Source organism: Hippoglossus hippoglossus, chromosome 18, assembly GCF_009819705.1.
Source record: "Hippoglossus hippoglossus isolate fHipHip1 chromosome 18, fHipHip1.pri, whole genome shotgun sequence".
In the NCBI taxonomy this organism is placed as follows: domain Eukaryota; kingdom Metazoa; phylum Chordata; class Actinopteri; order Pleuronectiformes; family Pleuronectidae; genus Hippoglossus; species Hippoglossus hippoglossus.
The window spans coordinates 7,161,332-7,183,209 of record NC_047168.1 but is presented as its reverse complement, the minus strand read 5'-3'; the positions used below and the strand labels follow the sequence as shown (position 1 = coordinate 7,183,209).

The window sequence follows — 21,878 nt, the reverse complement described above, 5'->3', positions numbered from 1 at the left end:
GGAGAATATTGCCGTTTTTCTCACATGAACTCCAGAAAATGTTTGTCTTTCACATGTGAAGAACGCAGCAGGAGTGTGCGGGTCAGACACGTTCACAACAACAGGAACATTCACGCGAGGGGTGGCGCCTGGGGCTGGCAAGAAAAGGTTCTGGAAAATATCTGGAGCAGCTGACTCGAACATTTGCCTTCACACTTACAGCCTCTCTGGAAAAATTCAGTTGAATGTCCAGAGTTCAGTGCACGTCTGAAAGCTTAACTGTTGGGCTCAGGTCTGTGCAAATGAAATTACAGCATTGGGTCATTCCAAAAGGCCTTTTTTCATGTCATTTTTATATAGCAGGATCCATTGAAGATTTTCAGAGTCGAGGTATTATGCATCTTACTGGGACACTACAAATGAAGCCTGGGGCAAAGAATGTCAAAATAGATTTGTTAGCCAAACAAAGCCATTGCATTCTCTTTATTATCTGCTTTAGAAGTGGTTCAGTGTGGAAGGGGGGGGGGGGGGTATTTTTGAGGATTATGAGAATTTGAAGTCTGTCAAAATCCTGTATTTTGTCCCAAAGGTTGAGCTACAATCTGACATTTGAGTAATTTAGCCATGGACATTACACAACAGTTAGTGTTAGTCTTTAGGCTGACACTGCAGTATACTTGTATGATGAAGACCGTTCATATTTTATTAAATTTGGTAGAATAAAGGTTTTCAGGAGTCTTAAATAATCACTCATAAGGTACCGCCTCATGTTTGGCACATCACTGCATGTAACAGGTTTTGGTATCATTGTATTTGTCACACTGAACAGTGTATGCAGCTTATTAGTATTCTAGTAGAGAACTGTTATACCCCACACTCATAACACATTGGATCACAGTATTGTACTTTCTCAGTGCTTCGACACTGATTTTCGTCAGGTCAGTGCAGGGACGGAGCTGGTGTGAAATGAAGTGGCCCGGTGCCGGCTCACTTGGCACCTGGTGGCGCCCTATGCTGCGCTGTGGCGCCCACACAGAGTAAGGCTCATCTATGTGCTGTGAGTCAGCACTTTCCCCCGGAGAACACACAGTATCTGCTTTGGCTGTGGGGGCATGTTTGGATGGGGGCGGTGTTGGGCAAACCAGAGGAAATGGAAATGGGAAGGAAAGAGTGATGGTGCTGGTGCACGCTGTTTTGCAATTCCTCTCCTGATGAAATGCAATAACTGTAAGCTTTATACTGCAGTGCTGCTGGTGTGAGGACATTATACAAGGGAGTGAGGGCCTTTTTCTTTTGCTGTGGCCCATTTGCAGGTTTGTTTTCCCTGACCTGAGATTAGGTTGCATTTGTTTGCTCTCGTTCCTATGAGGTGCCTCCATGTCCTCCCCTCCCCTCTCCTCCCCCTGCTCTATAAAGATAGTCAAGAAACGGCAACGTGTTCCCGTTTGGCTCACTGTTTATTATTAGGGCCCCATTTGTTCCATGCCAACTAATCTTCCCAGAGCTCACAGTCAACACAACACAATGCAAACAAATAAACAAACAAAGCGGTGTCAGGTGCACGTTGCTTTTAGTTTTGGCAACCGATTGTCTGGAAATTCATTTGCACCTCAATATGGAGCAGTCAAAGTATCTGAACTAATTTAGTCTGCAACCTCGTCTCAGCTGCAACTTGCTAACCCTTATACCTCTTTTACACCATATGCAGGTTTTTAAACACAGTTAAGACCACAAAAAAAAGGTCATTAATTCCTTACAATTCCATTGTCAATAGAGGAGCTTCCCTCTGGTGCGTCATGTTCTACGTCACGGACACAACCAACAACTGAGGCGCTCTCTCAACTCAGTCTTGCCAAATTAGCACGTTCACCCAGGTGTTATGTTTCCATCACGGCCGATTGGAGCCAGTTAAAACCCGTGACCACAGTAGAGTCATTTGACCCGGGAGCAAATGCCGATTGAATCCATTCCCATTGCAGACTAATCCGATCAAATCAGAAAGTTATTAGAAAGAAAAAGATAATTCTGTTTGTATTTACAACACCTGTCAGTGATGGACGCAAATTTCTTTTGGGCTTGCAAAAGATTTTATGCCAAAGCTTTTAAAAATTCATCACACACAATCAAACAGTTCCATGGGACAGACACAGCTAACCAACAGAGTCCTATCAGTCCTGTTGATGCTCCTCTAATCAGTCATGTGGGTGGGGTTCACTGGTAGAAGCAAAGCCTCTGTAATGAATTGCTCTGCTCTTAGCTTCTTGCCAGAGCCCACTGAGCATGTCCGTTGATTGATGGCCAATCGAGTGGGCACATAAATCTCAAAGGGGAGGGAGGAGACATCGGCAGGTCCCATCAATCTGGTGCTGTTAGTTGGCCAGTTTAACCAATCAGACCTCTCCACATAGGAGAGCGAAAAAAGTGTTGAGAAGTGCACCACATCACGTCAGACGAGAGGGAAGCGGAGGATATCTGAAAACCTCCTCCACTACAGGAGAATTTACCTTGTAGCTGAGTCAGGATAATCGACACGTGATTCAAAATGCCATCTATCCCTCCTTTTTTTTCTTTTCAACTCTTCTGTTGGTTTTCGCAGTGAGCGCCAGACGCCAACCAGCTGTCCGTCAAAGCTCTGACCCCCCGCGCCCCCTCAGCGAAAAGTGGCACAGACACTGGTTAGCTGGCGGGGAAGCGGCGTTAAATGAAAACACAGCAGCAGTGATTTAGCGGTTTGCACCGTTTGAGTCCTGAAGTGACTGCAGTGGAGAGAGGGGAGGATGGAGAGGAGAGTCGAGGGGGTGTTCTTGGCAGGTGCACACTTTGGAGATTGCTTGCAGTTTTGTATTAATGGAATTTCTTTCTGCTGCATCATTATTGACTGGTCCAAGCCAACAACTAATGGTTATGGTGCTGGATGGAATAAAAGCGAAATGACTGAAATGCTGCCAATGCTGTCGACGCCAATCTTCAACTTCAGCCCCAAACCGCTCCACCTGCTAAAACCTTATATAACCAAATTATTGTTTCATGATGAAGTAGAAACTGGAAGGGGGTTCAGTAGAAAAACGAGAAATGTGCTGCTGTCAAGAGAAAAGGCCAGGGCATCACTGTGGTTCACTCACAGGTCAAACTGTACCGTCACTATTTTTTTTACTCTTTCCTTCCGCCAGTCTTGTGCTGATTGGTGGGCCGTAGAGACGGGTGATTTGAAGAGAAGGGAAATGGAGAGGCATGATTGGCTCTTGGCCCTGCCACTGGAATAAATGGCAGGATGGAAGCTGGGGCAGTGATGACGCAGCAGGGAATTCATCACCCCCCCTCGTCACAATGAGAAGAGTATCTCTGGCTACAGATGCCCACCCATCTGTTACGACTCATACTGGGCTTCCCTTCAGTTTCCTGTAAACATGAGCAACTTATAGAATTTTTCATGCTGCATCAAACAAGAAAAATGAATCGGGATGATGAGCTGTTACAGAACAAAAACATTGTTTTATCAGAGCTTAATATCATTATATGTGATTATATTTGCTTTGTCAAGAGTTTTTTCAATTTGAATTCCAGTTCTCCTTATCGATCAGAATTATGTTCTCATTTGTCATGTTTTTGAGTAAGAAAACTTTATATTGAGCCATATCCATTACAACTGTTAAAACATATAGGCCTTAAATTAATATTATTATTTAATTTGAAATAAAAACATTCGTTCCACCCACTGATGAGAATCATAAGATATGGTTGAAAGTTTGAGAAAAGGCTGAGAAAGTTTGTGATAATGCTGTCAGTTGTCTTTTGTTAACCCTGCTAACAAACAAACCAATAGACAGGGGTGAAAACATAACCTCCTTGGCAGAGATAATCAAAAGCTTCCTTCGCCACTGATGATGACCATGAGATGTTGGGGGGGGGGAGCTAGCAAGTGGACCTTAAGCTGAGATTTTGTTTCCAAACCAAATCATTATTATTATTAAATTAGAATCAAAAACCACCTACAGTACATCGACTGATTAACTGATGAAGACTAAAATGCGACTGCACTCTCCAGAAAACACCGTTAAGTGGACCATAAATAAATGATATGGTATTTTAGGATTATTTATTAAATCTGGAAACTAAAAAAAAAAAAAAAAGATCCACATCATGCAGTGTATTAGTGAAGACATCCGCAGTTGCATAAGCTGATGTTGGACATTATGACAATGAGTGGGCAAATGTAAAGTACTGCAGTCTTATACCATGTGGCAGTTACAGTAAATGCTTTATTTTAGACAGACGTGCACTGTCTTTAACAAAACTTATCCTCATCACCATATTGACATTGTGTTATTGCAGATGAAAGTGCAATAGGTCGACATTTTTACTCTCAAGATCCAGCAAGTTTCACATCAGGTCCCCAGGTTCCGAACCAGGACTTTACACCCACCGTTATCAAAATAGACAGGATTGATGGGAGTTGGAGTTTCCTGTGGTCTCATTAACTGCAGAGGATTTATGAGCCATTTGTGCACTGTAAAACTGTGGACAGTGGTCAGTCCCATCCATCCATACGTCTGACATCCAATGGAAGCAGAGTATTGAACCTAATGGAATGGGTAGGTCTGAACATCTGGAGTGAAGTACGAACCCAGTGGAGCTCCATACAACAGGCCTTACACATAGATGTGCAGTCAGCTTGAAGCACTGAGGCAGGACAGTGGGGATCTCCCATTGATCTCAGAAGCAGATGTAAGAGTCCTCGTTACCAGGGAAACTGGCTCAAGGCACTCCCTTATGAATAATGAATGAGCGGGCGTCGCCTGGCAATATCTGTGTTACCGTGGCAGCAGGCCTTGGCCTTAGCTACCCTGCTGGCCACCGTCGGAGCAGCAGAGACATCTAGTGGCTGTCATGCGGTGTTAAATTTAACAGTGGAGTTAAACATAACTCACAGCTGGTTGCCACAAGGGCAGTGCCCCGCTGCACCCTGTGTGAGAAATAACTTTGCATATGATTGTGCATTAGTAGTAATGAGCCTTCTGCTTATAAGGACGCAAAGTTCTGCTCCTGCCCCCCTCATCAGCATGTTGGATGCAATGCAATAATCTGAAAAAGAAAGTGTGCCTTGACCTGCTCGCACCGAGAGCTCAACAAATATATTTGTTGTGTTGTACGGGGGAGGTTCTCGGGCGTCTCTGTTCCTTTAAAGGGAATCCCATTTGAAGGAGCGATGGCAGGAGAGCTGACCTTTTCCCCTGCTCTGCCTTTTTCCCTCTGGGATTCTGTGGCTGCATTCAATCAAGTGCCTCTACGGTGTTTATGCAGTATGTGATGTTTATGCAATGGCTGCCCACGCGTACAATTGCTTTCATGCACGCCGACGCAAATTCATAAACACCCATAGTGCTATCTGAGTGGAGTGTGTCAGAATGACACAATGATTTTTTTGCTGGACTTGGAAATTGTGTTTTGCTGATATTGATAATAAAGCTGCATTAATTATACAGTCTATGGATGTTCCCCTGCAGGAGATTTTACTGTGTGTGTGTGTGTGCCTGGATAAAGAGGTGACAGCAGTGGAATGCAATGCTTAACAATACTTAAGGGACCACTTGGATTGCACGGTTACTGCACTCTATGCATTACAGGGCTTCATTGATTACGCACACACACACAAACTGAGGCAAGCCCTGGCCTAGCAGGGTGTGTTCTGACCTGCTTTGTGTTACGACCGAGGTTAGAGCTGCCAGGGATGCCAGGTTTGATGACTTGCTATTCCTGACCCTGACGGGCAGAAGCAGGAAAGTCCCCCACGGTGACCCAGCCATGGTGTCCACTTTCCGCAGATCTAGGCCACCAGGCAGGCCTTGCTTATGAAAGAGGCTGGGGCCTCTATATACAGCACAGATATATTTGTATTTGGCGGCTCTCATGTTTTCCTCAGCACCCACGTTCACATTCGGCCTCAATCATGGGTGAGATCACATGGGGCATGCCCTGGTCACTATTTGGGCAGTGGATTATATGTCAGCTAAGACCATGTGATTACTTATGATTATGATAAGGTATTATAGACCATAAAAAACTAAATCTCAAACTACTCCATTATAGTTCTCAGCTGTAAGTGTTGCTGTAGATTCCTGAAGTGATGCAGCACATAGATCTTTTGATAGAATAACTTTGATGATGGCAAAAGCAGGTCAGCACATCTACAACAGATCGCCTGGAGTACAAGAATACACTAATGATCACGTTGCAAGCGTTTGCCCATCATTACCTTCGCTTCCTGTCTGTGCCTACGCTCTCCACCCCTACTCACCAGAAATTTATGTTTTCACGTTTAACTAATGAAAAGTGCTCGGGCTGAAAGAGTCCAAATGCTGAGCTGTGTGTTTCTGCGATGTTAGTCGTGTATCCAATCCTGTAAATGACAGATGTGATTCATTCATCTGGGGGCTGTGATCAATACGCAGAGGAAATATTCCAGGGTGGGTGAAAACAGGGGATTGATTTCTTTCTCTGTTTTTCCCCAAATGTTGGTTCCCTTCATTTTGATGCATGTGCATGTTTCTAGCCTTAATTTGCACATATCATCTGGCACATTTGCATATAATCGTCTCTTTGTCAGGGTGAGACATCGACAAATGGTGGTTGTTTACACATCACCGTAAAAATGTGATTTTCCTTTTTTTTCTTTAGCTTTGTGTGTGTGTAGGTAGCGTTCTATTGAATTTGTATATTCCCTGTCATCAGCAGAGGTTGACTGACAGCATTTGACAACATCTTGAGTTACATCCAGGCTTCAGGCTTTTTTTTTTTCTCCACAATTTTTCACATCAGTGTCTATAATTTTTTTATTTATTTTTAAAATGATGAGAAAATCAATAAACACTTTATAAACCAACTATAGACTTTTTTTTATTTTCAACTTATGGATTGTGGTAGCTCATCAGCTGATGGTATTATATGATATACGTCTAAGTGGTGGTTGGAAACAGGAAGCAGACTGATAATGGACTCAGATATCCAATTGAGTTGGTGCTTTTTCTTGGTTTATTGAAGCGAGGACTCGAATTCGGAGTTCGGAGTGCTGCATACTGAAACTTTATAAGAAGAAGATATCATAATATTAGCCTCGCAGAAAGAACACTCCTGGTTCTCTTCGGGTACTCCAGCTTCCAGCCACGTCCAAAGTCATTCAGATTGGGTTTAGGCTAATTGGAGAATAGTTGTCCCTGTATGTTGGCCCTGCGATATAATGGTGTTGCCTGCCTCCTGCCCAGGATCAGCTGACTCCAGCTCCCCCCATGAGGATAAGCAGTATAAATAATTGATGGTTATACATCTATGTACACATGTCTCAATGGTCTCTTAACACTGGCAAACAGCTGTATTTTAATTTATTATGACATCAAACCTACAACTTATACTGTGGGCATTTTTCATTGTGATACATGAGTGGTGTAGTTCCTTGCACGGGAATACCATGGGACATTTGAAATTCCACATTATAAAAGCTGTAAAAGAGTGTTTCATTATATATCCAACTTTACACATATTTTAACAACCGCCTTTCTTGTCTTTTTTTACCGTCCCTCCCCAGCGGCAGTGCTGAAGTACGAGAACAACGTGATGAACATCCGACAGTTCAACTGCTCACCTCACCCTTACTGGCTGCCCAACTTCATGGACGTTTTCACCTGGTCCCTGCCCTTTGTCGGCGAGAAGGGTGAGCACACGCATACAGCAGTAATATGCGTGAAATGAGAACATTTAGTTTCCTGGGTCAGTAATGAAAATGGCTCAGCCATGAGAAATGTAGCACATACACTCAGTGCAGTGCAGTCAATCATAAATACAAGACTTACTGCGCATGATTTATGAGCCAGAAACACACTCTCATGCAAAGTTACTAAATAAGTTAGACTTGCAAATTAAAAAGGTCTATCAGGGCTCCACAGCGTGAGTATGTCACTGGCATTTGATATGTCTGAACAGAAAATAATTTAGGAGCAGTGTGCAAATAAAGATTGCAACCATAAGACTATAGGAAAGGCTAGAGGGCTTTTAATTTGAAACGTCGGATTGAGGAAGTGGTGACACTGCAGACAGATGCTGTGGTCGAAAAGTAAATCTCTTATCCCAGCCACTATTCCTAGACCTGATGGAAGACATCACGAAATCAAAAGAAATGTTTAGGAGAATCAGTAAGGAAAGGAAAACCGCAGTGCAGAGAAAGTGCAACACCACTTAACACTGTGATTTTTAACTTTATTTATGACAGAGGCTACGTACAATTAATTGAATGTATTAAATTGTAAATATATATGTAAGCTCTAATTTACGAGCCCCTGTGCTCCTTGGGAAAATAGTTAGTGTTATTAAGAGTTCTGTCTATAAAAAACAATAAACATAGCAGAGCACTCCATTCTCTGAGTGTCTTGAAGATTGTATTAGAAATTTTAGGCTTTTTTTTTTTCATTGTCAGTTCTGTGACACATTCATGTCATTTCATCACACCTACTGTCCAGAAAACTATATCTGACGCACTCATTCCAGGAAGCCTTTTCTTGGGTGTGACCCTTCCGCACAGGGCCATTAACAGCAGTGTGTGGGCTGGGTGTGTGTAGATTGGTCACTCGGGTAAATCTGTGTCCGACTATCTTGCACTGCCTTCTCGTGGCTGGACATTTTCCCCAGACTTGAGATTATTAATTATGGGCTGTGTCAAAAAGTGGCATTTGGTCAAAATAAAACATATATTATTTTGTATTTTTTTGCAGTGACTGAGATGCTCGTGAACGTACTGAGCATCTGTTCCAACGATGAGCTGACGACTGATGAAGAGCTGGATGGTGAGCAGACACAAAACAGTTCTCGCTGCAGTCTTCCCTACCTCCACTAGAGGGAGTCCTCTGCTAAAAGGATTCTCACACACAGACAGACACACACACACCCAAATGTATACCCATGTCTACTCTGCCCTACTATCAGATCATTTAGTTCAAATATATGTGAAGTACCAGTGTGTAGGATTCCTAATTATATTATCATTAGTGTATAATCACCTGAAACGAATAGTTTAATAGTTTTCCTTCGCTTAGAATTAGCCCTTAGATCTTCTTTACCACCATTTTTCTACAGTAGCCCGGAATGGACAAACCAAACACTGGCTATAGAGAGGGCCATTTGCTTTTTTTGTTACCTGAAGGCCACCGTATGTCTCCGTATGTCTCCTACACACTTGGCAAGAGGAGAGTAGTCGGCGAGCTCACTGCTACGTGCCACTAAATCCCACACGACATCATTCCTCAACAGTGTCATCAACAGAGAAACGATTAAGAAACTATTCGACACATGACTCAGCCGAATGAACGAGTGAATCATTGCTTTATTGCCCTCAACAGGTTGAACTTACATACTTAAGATAACACAGGATATCAGCGAAAACCTGGAAAGAGATCTATGAACAGCTGGACTTTAAAATGAGTCTTAAATACTTATTTTGAATGTGTTTTTATTCTACTCAAACAGCAGAGTGAGTCACACGCTATTCCTGGTTTTTATCTTCACAACTTCCAGTCATCTGTTTTATCCCAGTTTAAGGCTTATCTACAATGGAGATGTCCAGTTTCACTCAGCCTGCCCCACCCCTTCCTGCTAATCAGGAAATTATCTCACCAGTCCTTCCTCCTCCTCCTCCTCCTCCTCCTCTCTCTCTTTGTGTTTACTGATGCACATGTAAACAGCAACCAGGGGTGGAGTGTCAGGATTTCGCCTGATTTCGACACAATGTTAAACTAGGACATTGAATGTGTTACATGTTCCTTCATTTGGGTGTTGAATGCATATTTCAGATTTTTTTAATTATATAATATTTTTTTGGGGGGGACAGTGGACACAGTGCACATCTACTCATCACTCTCCTCCTCATACGCTCAGTGCTTTCAGTTGATTCACTTTATTTTCGCAATTCCTCGCTCTCACTTTCACTCGTGTCTCCTCAAGCTCATTTATTCTTTCTCTTTCAGTTCTGCCGCCATCTCTACTCTCACGTTTATTTTGTTAATTTTCACTGTGTTGACATGTGGAGTGTCCTTTCCTTCGTCTGTCTCTCTCACTCACAATCTCCTTTTTCTGTGCCCTCATAATCTCTGATTTCCATTTTACTTTGTCTGCTGTTGTTTACATGGTTTCTGAGTGATATTTTTAACCTCACTACTCTTTTTCACATATTTATTTGTCGGTCTCTCTCTCTGGCTCGGTGTCTCTCTCTCTCTCTCTCTCTCTCTCTCTCTCTCTCATGCTGTGATGTTGTCACTACCTTGGTTTGCCTCATCTAATTTCTCTTCTCTATGTTTTCCAGAGTTTTTGTGTTCAGGGCATCGCTTTTCTTTCACACTTCCTGTCGTGCTTTGTTGCCTCTTATTTCACCATCCGCCGCCACCTCTCCGCTGCCTCCTCTTTTCATTCTACAGCCATCCACTGATCACTCTGTCCTTTTTCTTGTCTTCCTGGGGGTTGTTTTCATGAGAAGGACAGCTAATATATCCCCCCAAAAAAGGTACAAACACTAGCCATACCGGTGTGTGCCGCTGTAGATAGACTTTTGTGCGGTGCTTGCTCTCTGCATCTCAGCCTGTCAACTAACGTCACTATTTAAAGCAACTTTTTCTCACTGTTGTTCTTAATTAAGTTTTAACAGAAAAAATGTGAGTAATATTATAGCTTCAGCTAAGCCCCAAACTGACATCAATGAAAACAGCTTCAGGGAGTTTATTCTGATTTAGCCAAGATCAATTATTTGCTGTAAGCATTTAAATAAATACTTCAACAACAGGGGAACAGAATGTTTTTAAGTCATAATGCTTTAATCAGTAGAGGATGAGAGGAAGAGTCCTAAACAAGACATCAGACTGTCTCCTCTTCTCTTTACCCAAACTCTCACCCCACACCAGCTTCATTTCCATCCCTCATACTCGTGCATTTTCCACACCGGCTCCCTGGGGCCTTCAAAACTGCTATTCTGCAAAAGGGGGTTTCTCTTTTAAACAAAGTTTTCTTTTCCAGTTTGGGTTTCTTCATGCAAAACACAACACAGGAAAATGCATGTAGCGTGTGCTCTTCAAGCTTGTTGAAAACACATGTCTGGCAGAGTCCTGCACGGGTCCATTTTTGTTAACCAGCACCGGCAAAGCTCCGCACCATATCCGACCCGTCACACGCTATTATCTCCGAGTCAAATCCGGAAACATTAACATATGTCCCGCAAACAGACCCTTCACCGGTGATTAAACACGTGCTACATACACAGTCACTCAGGTTAAATGGGTTTTGGCCTCCTCGTCCTCCCGTGTTATGTTCTCTGAATATTATTTGTTAATTGTCTTTTCCTGCAGCTGTCAATGTGTTTCCTCAGTGATTATGTGCCTAGCTAGTGGCTATCAAAAGCTAATACTTTCTGGCACATTTAATAAGCAGCAAAGCCACTGAGAACATACTCGTCACTTTTTTATTGTACAAATCTTTGCAGGACACTAGGCTTCATAAGCTTCATATTGAAAAACCATGGTCTAATTCTCAGCCGCCGCTCTCCTGCATTAAGTTCATTTTTACCCGCACACCTTGGATTTATTTCAATATAATTTGTATCCAATAAATCAACTTTTTTTGTTGGTACTTGACCCGGTGCAGGACTCTGATGTCTGGTGCAGGCAATGGGTTATTTATGTTGATATAATGAGGTTTAAAAATGTCAAAGTAGGAGAAATGTACATACGATTTTATAGGAACTACAGTTGAGTACTACGAGCATAGGACAAGTAGCATGAATGCAGTGAATGCTGAAAACGACTCGATTGTTGTGACGTGTGGATGGATTCAAACTATTGTGTATAATCCGATCACCAGGCTTCAATAACCACATTGTGTTTGCATCGTGGTCTGATGCACCTCTGGATTCAACTAATAGTCCAACAAACATTCTCTGTCTAAGCACATTTACTAAATTCTACGGTACTTATATAATACGGCACTTGGAGTTTTTAAAAAACACACACATACACAGGCATCGAATGTAGATTACACTGTTACAGGTTCTGTGCACACGAGTCACACTCTGTACGACCCTTTCAGGTGCCACTGCTTCTGCCCGTAAGGAGGTCATCCGCAACAAGATCCGCGCCATTGGAAAGATGGCTCGAGTATTCTCTGTGCTCAGGTATGCTAACATGAAAAAGTTCCTGTGTGGCCTGTAAGTTCCACTGTTGCCCTGTTTCCCTCAACATAATACACCTGGCAGTATTATGTAGAAATGACAAGTTCGTGTTTTTGTCGTTAGTCGAATTAGAACATCCACAACGCATTCTTTATGTGTATTGTACCATTTATGATGTTAATATTTCTCTGTTTACATTGCAGAGAGGAGAGCGAGAGCGTGCTGACTCTGAAGGGACTCACCCCGACAGGCATGCTACCAAGCGGAGTGCTGTCCGGCGGCAAAGAGAAGCTGCAGAATGGTAAGACTGTCACCAAGTACCCTGACACCCCCAAGCTACGGCCCCCAAGAATGGATTCTCTATCTCTCGCTCTCTCTCTCTCTCACACACACACACACACACACACACACACACACACACACACACACACACACACACACACACACACACACACACACACACGTTCCCCTTACACAGCAGTACCCTGAAGAAAGTGCTAGCTCGGAGTTTAGGGTAAAGTGTATATATAGAAATCTCTTCCCTTTTTCCCTCAGTGATGGGATTTCAAATTGCTGCCTCAGAGTAATACTGTAAGTGTAGTTAAATGTTTCTGGCAGCGTCAGTCAGTATTTTTATTTGGTTTTTTTAATTAAATATTTCTAGCCTAATGCAGTTTTCCTTCCACTTATACGTATTCCAATGCAGTCTTTTTCCTGGATAAATGACTATGAAATATCGAGTTATATTTGTTACAGACAGACAATTTTCTTTGTCCCTTTGTCTTCTCGAATGTGTCTCCCTCTCGATGTCTCGCATTAATACACTGTCCTCCCGTTCTCGTCTCTTTCTGTATACCACTGGTTTTTTATCTCAAATATTACCTGTATCTTTTTCTTTCTCTTTTCTCCCTAGAAACTGCAGGTATAATCGGTTGTGCAAGTATTCTGTTGTTATTTTTTTATTTTTTCCCTTTTTTCTTTCTGTTAGATGAGTTTAGAGTTCAGTTCACCCTCTCATGTTGAATTCCAAACGCTCCCTAAATGAGTCTTAACAAACCGCTGCACCGAAGGACGTAAGCGCTTTTTTTTGGAAAAGCCTTTACGACCGCTTCAAATTTGAATTTATTAGGGACTCCTCATGGCCACCTGATTGTCCAAAACTGATTTGCTCGTGATTCAGAGCAGTGCCCCCTGGGCTTCCTGTGATACAAAGGATGAACTGGAATTGACACAACCAACTGTGAATGAAAAGGGGGGTGTCGCTGCTGCCTTTTCATTCACACACAAAAAAGCAGAAATCCAATTAACTTCCCTCTCCTCTCACAGGTTCTCACAAAACATGTCACTGACAGACTGAGATATCACATACACTTATAGTTTCTATTGCCTTTGCAAGAACAGGTACTTCTCTGTTTTAAAGCAAGTGTGTATAATGTTTGTTGAACAGTAAAGTCACAATAACAGGATGACAGAAGCTAAAATGTTGTATTTTACAGTTTGAGTGTGTACTTTGCTTAAATTGATTTGGAGGACAGGGTCGTTCTTGGAGATTGAAACTCTAATAGGATAAAATAGAGTAGAATCGAATAGAATACCTTTATTGTCAATTTGCAAGTGATGCCAATGAATACTTTAAAATAGCATTGTGTACATATTTGTTATTATACAGAATAGATAATGCACTTAAAAACGATGTTGAGCTGCACGTTCACTTCTGTTATTCAACATCAATGGGTGTCTGCGGCTTTTATCCTATGACACCCTCGACACCGAAGCAGGTCCACCCCCCTGCTGATCAGACCTAAGTGTGTATCTCGTGTCACAGTCAGCGGCAGCCCAGACAGTCTGTCTTCTTCTTCTTTTCAGCCACAGCCAGTGACTGCTCCTTCCAGCAGCACTGGCAATGAATGAATGAAGTTGATACTCTGTAGAAATGCTGAGAGCCTTCGGGCCACAGCAGCAAAGAAATATTTCCTTCCACATTAAGAAAACGTGGTGAAAATGGCTTTTAGTTAATTTCGTCTCAGCTTTGAGAGTTAGAGCTCCTCTGGTGGCTGTAGATTTAGTTTTGTGCCTGAGAGTAGACTTGAACACACATGGACGTGTACGGTGAAGAACATTTACACTGAAGAGAACCCCAGTGGAGGCAGAGTGATGTTCAGAGATTCCTGTTGCAACATCGGTAGAATCACATTGCTCCCCTCCTTTAGGTAGACACCAGTGTGCTTCTACTGTGATGTTGACTCCATCAACCTCATTCTGTTTTGAAGTTTGACTCTCATGCCCTCTTTTCTCGTCATTTCTTCTCATCCTCACGGCGTTTACGTAGTCTTCGGTGTTGTACAGCCGTCACTTTGCTGTCACCTTGTCGTTCTGTATGTCACTTTGTCATCTCGGGGATGACTGTAGAGAATTGGTAAGTGGTTTTAAAAATGCCAAAGATTTCCTCGCCCAGCACTTTTGATATCACGTATCAAAAGATGCTCATCCTGCAGTTCCAGATGCTGCTTCATGCCGCACACAACAGTAACATCGCTTTGTTTGTCTACAGTGCTTCGATTTTACATCAGTAAACATACGTCAGCCCTGAAACCCACAATTACACATACACTTACATGTGGGCTTTTTTTCCCTTTCTTTATTGCAGTTAAAGAGCAGGACTTGTTGATTTCACATTCAGATTTTGTAACGCTCTCACTCAAAACCCTGCGCTCGCACTCAGATATACTCTGCTTAGGCTTAGATTTCCTGCGCTCCAGCTTTAGCTCTTCTCCTTACTGTCACGCTGATTCTGTGCATGCATGAAATATCTGCTCTCTGATTATTTATTTTTCCACACTTCGTGCAACAACATTGTCAAAATTCCCCAACCTACAGAAAGCCATGCAGGGCGTGAATGCACGAACCCATTTAAAGTAACCGACCGACATGAAGCTAACACACCCACAACGAGGACGGGACAATTTCGCTTGTCAACACTACACCTGGCATTCTATTGGTTGGGGAATTTTGACGGACTTGTTGCACACAAAAAATCCGCCCGGAAGCAGAAGTTTCACACATGCACAGGAGCAGAGCTATTTGAATGTGAGCACAGGATTTCGAGTGAAAGCGTCACAAAATCTGAAGGTGAAATCCACAAGTCCCGCTCTCAAATGAAAGACCAAGCTCTTGAATAAAGATAGGAGGAAAAAAACAACGCCATACTAACAAACCTTATCTCTGTTTTCCATCCGTGCCATTTCAAACTCCATGTATGTTTTCATAAGTAAAGAATATATTTCCAGCTCTTACCGCGTTCTGTTTGCTATCAATGTTTATCCCTGCAGTCTCCATTTCTCACAACATCGACACATTTGTCAGACTTTTTCCAAAAATCCTCTCCATGAGGTTCTTTCGCTGCCACAAACATGTCACCTTCCCTTTACAGATCTGGAACTCATCAAATAAAAAGCTAAGGCTCACCTCTCTCCTCCTCTTCCTCCTCTCCTCTTCCTCTCTTTGCTAACATCCATGTGTCCATTGTCATAAAAATGTGGAGATGACGTTAACCTTTGTTGTCAGCAACTGGCTTTTGTCTTTGCTGCCCATTGACTTGTTCCTGGGACAAAATGAACTCTCCTGCTCACTTCTCTCATTCGTTTTGCAACCCCCCTTTTTCTTCTCTTCAGCTACTATTGAAGCTATTGAGGCTGATGAAGGTAAATGGGTCTGGTCGCCCTCTTCTGTTGCTCTCTCATAGCAATAGACAGGGGGCTCCACTGGGTTTTCATCCATCTCGCTGGTGCTTGAATAGTGTGTTGGGTGTTTGGGCTAACAAAATGTGCCATAGTGTTAGGGACAGAGACAAAGAAGTAAGTAAGTCAGGAAATCCTGTGGTCACACGGGTTTCAAAGGGGAATGGTTTTCATGGCACAGATTTCATCATCACTGTGATTTTGAGTGAGTGCAAAGCAAATGCTACACTACACAACAAAATAAATGTTATCTTTCCAGAATGCATTATTGCATTTCTCTAGAAACAATTCTACCAGAGTTTTACTTTCCTTTTTGTTTTACAATTTTCAAATATCTCTGTTTATGCATCTTAAACAGAAGATCATTTATATGATTCAGCTTCAGGATCAAAATGACACTTGAAGAAATGCAGATTTACATTTACATATGGTCAGAACTGTAAATATATGGGTATCTTCAGGTCATCTACCAGATACCAGAGGCACCACTGGATGACCACGCTGTAGCCAATAGAATTAGACCACCATGTTTTAACAATGTCCTCTGAAGCAGGATCTGTGTCTGAAACGTAACCTACATGGGAGGACATTTCTCATCCTCTAAGTAAAATTGTGACATAAATGCCAAAATATATTTGAAGTCGCAAGTTATTTCCACCTGATGCATTTGTTTCACTCGGAACTTAAAATTCACAAAGATTGATATCAGATTACAAAAAATTCAGTTCTGACCATCACATGTATGTAGAAGTCCTCCAATGCTTGGTAGATCTTGTCTAGACAATATTATTGTTCCGTTATTGGGTTCAGTTTGATATAGACCCTGAAGGAATCATCAGATTTGTGTAAAATAAGGTCCGAAAGATGTTATTAAATTATGTGGTAACTTTATCTGAAGCTCTTTTCCAGAGGAAGGGAGTCCCCTGAACAAACATGTATTGTACTTAAATCACTCAACATACCGGGTTAATCCACTTCTACTCCTGCTGCTCTACCCTCATACAATACAGTGAAGTCTTGCCATGAAAGCTCACAATGGTATTTCCCCTTTGAAACAACTGAAGCAGTTGTGCATTGTTGTTGCAGTTCTCTTGAAATATAATAAACAAGTTTGGTCTGAATTGGTAGAGACAAGTGCTCCACTGACGAAAAAGCTTTGAAATCCAAATTCTCCAGAAAAAAAAGATATTTTTTGGATTTTACCACCTCCTTTGCGCAAGAACAACCTCAACTGCGAGCTAAATAGTAGTTTTGCTACAGCTGCTATTTACGTTTTAAAAGTTGTCCAGTACTTCCTCTCCAGCCCCATAGAGGACAGTTCAATGTAGTGTCGAGACTCTTCTCTCTGCTTCTCTCTCCATGTGGATCCTCTGTGGCCCTGCTGTGTCGTGTTTCTTTCCTGTGAGCTGCTAATAACCTGTGTCTGACCTGTGCTATGCAGCAAACACAACAAACGCTACCTGTGGTGCCCCGCCCCCTCTCCTCGCTCCCCACAATTTGTCTTCTAAAATGACGTCCCCCACCACCCCCTCACTCCACCCTGCCACCCCATCCTAGGGAAAAAAAGGGTCATCTTCTTTCCAATTATGGTTTTTTTATCACCATAAAAAAAACCCAGCCTTTATGAAAGGTGGAAGTAACAAAATAAAAGCATTTTGTGGGTATAAATTGGCTAAAATGAAACTCGATCAAGCTGAAAGTTAGAATGATTCTATGCTTCCATTGCTAAAACTACCCCATTGAATTGAATAAGACAGTCTTGAGTTAACACATGAGATTCTTTTGTCAGCCTGATCTTATTCATTTCAGTGGTAACTGTGGATTTTCTTAGAGCTGTTCCAATACCAATTTCTCTTTCCGATACCTATGCCAAGTACCGATACCCTACCAGTGCAACCACTTCCTGTTTATATAACATATTTTAACAGCCGTATGCCACTAACCCTGTCTGGAAGTGATACTTACTATCATTGTTGTGTGGCCTGGCTCAGGTGAAAGTCTTTGAACAGAGAATTAACGCCATAGAACTTATTTTATTATCAAGTTTAAGAGTCGAAAACAAAAAAAATAACAAAACAAATAAGTCTAGTAAAACACAACAATTACTTCCCTAAAGTAGCTCAAAACTGAAGTCTTGCATGCGGTAAATGTTGCTGTTTTATTTGTGAAATATTGCCAAAATTAAGATATATTTGGTTATCGTAACACCTACCAACCGAAATTACATTTTTTTCTGAGTGAATTCAATATTTTTTAAAGACATGGTATCAGATCGGTACATGGATTTGTGTACTTGCCGATACCCGACCCGGCATTTTCTGCAGTATCAAAGGCATTTCTGATGCTGGTATGGGAACATCTCTCGATTTTCCATTCACTTGGTTGTAATTTGGTTTAATATAAACTCTAAATTGGATTGTGACCTCCACCCCTCATAACCTCCACTCAATCCCTAATTGCTGCATGCTCAAAGCGGACTAAACAAGTCGTTAGCACCCCAAGTACCTCTGTAGTGTCTCTGTACGTGAGCTCCGTCTCAACATGGTTCTATTTTGTGGAAGTGAATGTCTTAGTGGGCTCCACTCTAGTGTTTTGTTATCTCCCCTCGTTCTTTTTCTTTCTTTGTCTCTTTGGTCATTCTCCTTTCTCCCTGTTTTTGTCGTTCTTAAGATGTGATGTGATGGGGTCATGTGGATGTTTGGGGTCCTCAGGTGTTCCGAAATGTGCTTGAGTCAAGATAATCTCTAATATCAGCCATTATTTGAACTCATATTTAATAAGAATGTGTCAGATTTACACTGAGACGGCATTTAGATGGACCTGTCATTACAGCATTGACTGATGGCACAGTGAAAACCTGTTGACCCAAATGCCAGGAGCGCCCCCTATAGATTAAGAAGGATTATTTAATCCTTTTGTCTCTCGAGTTCCAACATTTTCGGATAAATGGTGTTAAATGTGTTGTCGTTTCATAAAAATGAGCTGCATCATTTATATTGAGTGTTCATCAACATTCAAAATGTTAATTCTGTAAATATGTTGCACAATAAAAGCTGTTGTTGATTAAAATGATAACGATACATCATTACATCATCAACTGAGGAGTTCGGCTTTATATATATATTTAGTGCAGCTGTATGTCACGTTGTGTGTGTGCTGCTGTTTTGTTCAGGTGAAGGAATAGTTTGACATTTTGGAAAAAATGCTTATTCGCATCTTTGCCTACAATGAAATAAGAACATTGATGCAGTTCAATATGAGTCCAGAGTTGGCAGCTGCTGAGGTAACATCCAGCAAAAGGTAAAAGAGATTTATTACTACGACCTGCCAAGAAGTAGACCCTCTTTCAACACTATAGTAAACTATTTTTTCTTATTGTAAATTTTTTGGACAAAAACCTTTTTTTTTAAAAACAATATTTATAAGTTAGTTTTATACAGTGGGTGCTGTTAAGCAGATTTTGTTACCCTCAGGTAAAGCTAGGCTACATGTTTCCCCTTCATTTTAATATCTATGCTAAGCGGCTGCTGCCTTGTTCTCTGATTAAGAAAGTGAATAAGTGTTAAATGCATAAATGTCAAACCATTCCTTTTTACAGCGAGGTCTCTATGGACCATTATCATGCAGTTATTATAGTGTTCACAGGCCCCTCAGTTGCTCATTTTTCATGGTTGAATTGGCCGACAGCTCCTCAGAAAAACTCTATGTTGTAATTTTCTCAGTAAAATTATTCCATGAACTCAAACCAAGCTTAATCCAGTGACGTATGGGTGAATGTGAGCAAGTGTGACCCCATTCTTTTAACTGTCTAGTCTGTCGTTTCTTAAAAACCACTCCTGATTTTCTTCACCCCCTTTTCTTACTTTTTTCTTCCATCTCAACAGCCATCAAGGGCTTCTCACCCCAGCACAAGATCACTAGCTTCGCGGAGGCCAAGGGCCTGGACCGCATCAACGAGCGGATGCCGCCTCGGCGAGACACGCTGCCCTCCGACGCCAGCCTCAACTCCCTCAACAAGGCCCTGTCCTCGGAGACCAACGGCACAGACGCCAAGGGGAGCACCAGCAGCAGCAGCGGCAGCAACATCCAGTGAGGGCCGGCAGCAGCAGGCGTCGCCTTGGCCGACAGGGCCGCCCCCTCATCTCGGCCCGCCACCGCAGAAAAGGGGCAGAGGGTGAAGGAGTGGAGGGGAGGCCTACGGCTCACACCTGGGGGGGACATGTCACTTGCTAGTCTTTGGTTATGCCTTCAAAATATTAGTTCATAGTCAAATCTGCTAAGTTATTGCCGGTTCACATTTCTGAACGCTCGGGCCTTGATTGTGCTTGATGCTTCACCACACCACAGTATGACAGAGAGAAGGAGACAGATGGATAGATAGATCCTAAAAGTGATTTCTTTTCTTTATATTTTTTTCCTCTTGAAAGACCCTTGCTCATTTACATCGAAACGGAAAGTCGTGTAACTTCTTACTAACTATTGTACGTTTACAAAAATACAGCACTAAAAAGGACGGAACATGAGATCATGTTTTTAACATATAAGGGTGTACAAACTAAATAAGGACTATTTATTGATAACTTTTTTTTTTTGCTACTCTTATAAAATAGCTCTGAAATTAATTAGGCAGTCTTAAAAAGAATGTTGCAATGTTGTCGAAATGCCAAATAATGGAACGTTTTATGGTTTTGTACATATTATGCTTACCTCAGGTTCTTTTGGTGTGTGCTTTGACCTGAATTTTTTCTGTATAATGGCTAAATAACTCTGTAATGAATAACTATTTTTCTTGAGTTTCATAACTGGAATTTACATTTACCTATCTATCATTTGCAAATATGTTTATTTTTTGTTTCTTTTTGGACAGGGGGAAGGGGGGGGGGGGGGTTGCAGATTTATTGTGGCTTGCTGGAATTGAGTGTTAATTTTTTCTCTTTTTAAGTATTGCGAACAAAGTAAAAATAGAGAACCTATATTGTGTAAAGAAAAAAAAGAATACAATAAACTTAAAAGTGTCTGCCTATGCATGTTTTATAAAAATCAAACAGAGGACGTAGAAAATCTGAATACCTTGGCTGTGGAGGCCTGTTTTGAGATATATTGCGCTTTAGTGAACATATACTGGAAACGTATACCTGCATACTTTCAATTAACACCATGATGCTCTATGCCTTCAACTTCTTTTTGTAATTGAAGCATTTAATTATCTGAGATGGATGAGAAATCATATTTTTAACCTGCGCTTGTAAGTGCACACAGTCCAATTAAGCATGTTTGACAATTCTTGTGAGGTGTGTGGTTACATGTGGAACTCAAAAATGCATGATTAGCTGTTTGTGTCATATAACAGGTAAATCGAGTTTTGTTCAGTTTTTTGGTTAACGTGCCACAGGAAGTGTAATTTGATTATTGATTACTATTATTATTATTTGGAACTCTGCTTTGTATATCAGTTATAGGTTTGATACTGCTCAATACTTTAAGATGAAACCAGAAAAAAAAAAATACTTCAATCTTTTTTAAAGAACTGCTTAAGTGCCCAAGTAATTCACTACACGACATGAAGCCTTGCTTTTGTAATTTAACTTCAAAACTGTTGGCAGATGAGGCATGCACTTGCAACTATGAAAAGTATTTTATATAACTGTTCAATAAAAATGTGCATGAATTTCAACTTGAAATTAAGCTGTTTCTCCTGTCTGTGTGTGTGTGTGTGTCATCAAATACATATCCCACACAGTCCTTTCACAGCCTGTCACGTACACAAAGCCCTATTACAGAGCTCAGTGTTGTGGTGTTGATTGCAGGAAGTGGAACTCGCCGTTGCCCATAATTCAAAAGGTTCCTCTCGCGCTCGATGATTGGCCAGTGTGTGGATGGGAAGCTGCAACAAAAGGTGTTTCCTCTTCATCAACCTTAGTGACTTCTTTGATTAAACTTCCAGGACAAAGCCAAGATTGGTTATATAC

At 41.6% G+C, this 21,878-nt stretch overlaps 1 protein-coding gene and 2 long non-coding RNA genes across 9 annotated transcripts in view; 2 read left to right on the top strand and 1 right to left on the bottom strand.

Annotated features, from left to right (window-relative positions):
* The window catches only part of LOC117752252 (serine/threonine-protein phosphatase 2B catalytic subunit alpha isoform), a 62,306-nt gene extending 40,715 nt beyond the window's left edge, over positions 1-21,591 (top strand). The window contains exons 9-16 of one of the 7 annotated variants that reach the window (XM_034569518.1): positions 7,559-7,684; positions 8,739-8,810; positions 10,493-10,519; positions 12,091-12,175; positions 12,376-12,473; positions 13,086-13,094; positions 15,844-15,873; positions 19,794-21,591. In XM_034569518.1, the coding sequence (XP_034425409.1) occupies positions 7,559-7,684; positions 8,739-8,810; positions 10,493-10,519; positions 12,091-12,175; positions 12,376-12,473; positions 13,086-13,094; positions 15,844-15,873; positions 19,794-20,002 (656 nt within the window). In that variant the 3' untranslated portion in view covers positions 20,003-21,591. The remainder of the gene's footprint in view (positions 1-7,558; positions 7,685-8,738; positions 8,811-10,492; positions 10,520-12,090; positions 12,176-12,375; positions 12,474-13,085; positions 13,095-15,843; positions 15,874-19,793) is intronic. The other 6 variants (XM_034569519.1, XM_034569521.1, XM_034569520.1 and 3 more) reach the window with 6 other exon arrangements.
* On the bottom strand, positions 10,034-13,079 carry LOC117752283. The gene is made up of 3 exons (XR_004612027.1): positions 12,602-13,079; positions 10,403-10,409; positions 10,034-10,255 (listed from the first exon to the last, which is right to left on the bottom strand). It is a non-coding gene; the product is annotated as an uncharacterized LOC117752283 (long non-coding RNA).
* Positions 11,652-11,998, top strand: LOC117752284. The gene is made up of 2 exons (XR_004612028.1): positions 11,652-11,699; positions 11,768-11,998. It is a non-coding gene; the product is annotated as an uncharacterized LOC117752284 (long non-coding RNA).
* Positions 21,592-21,878: the final 287 nt, after the last annotated feature.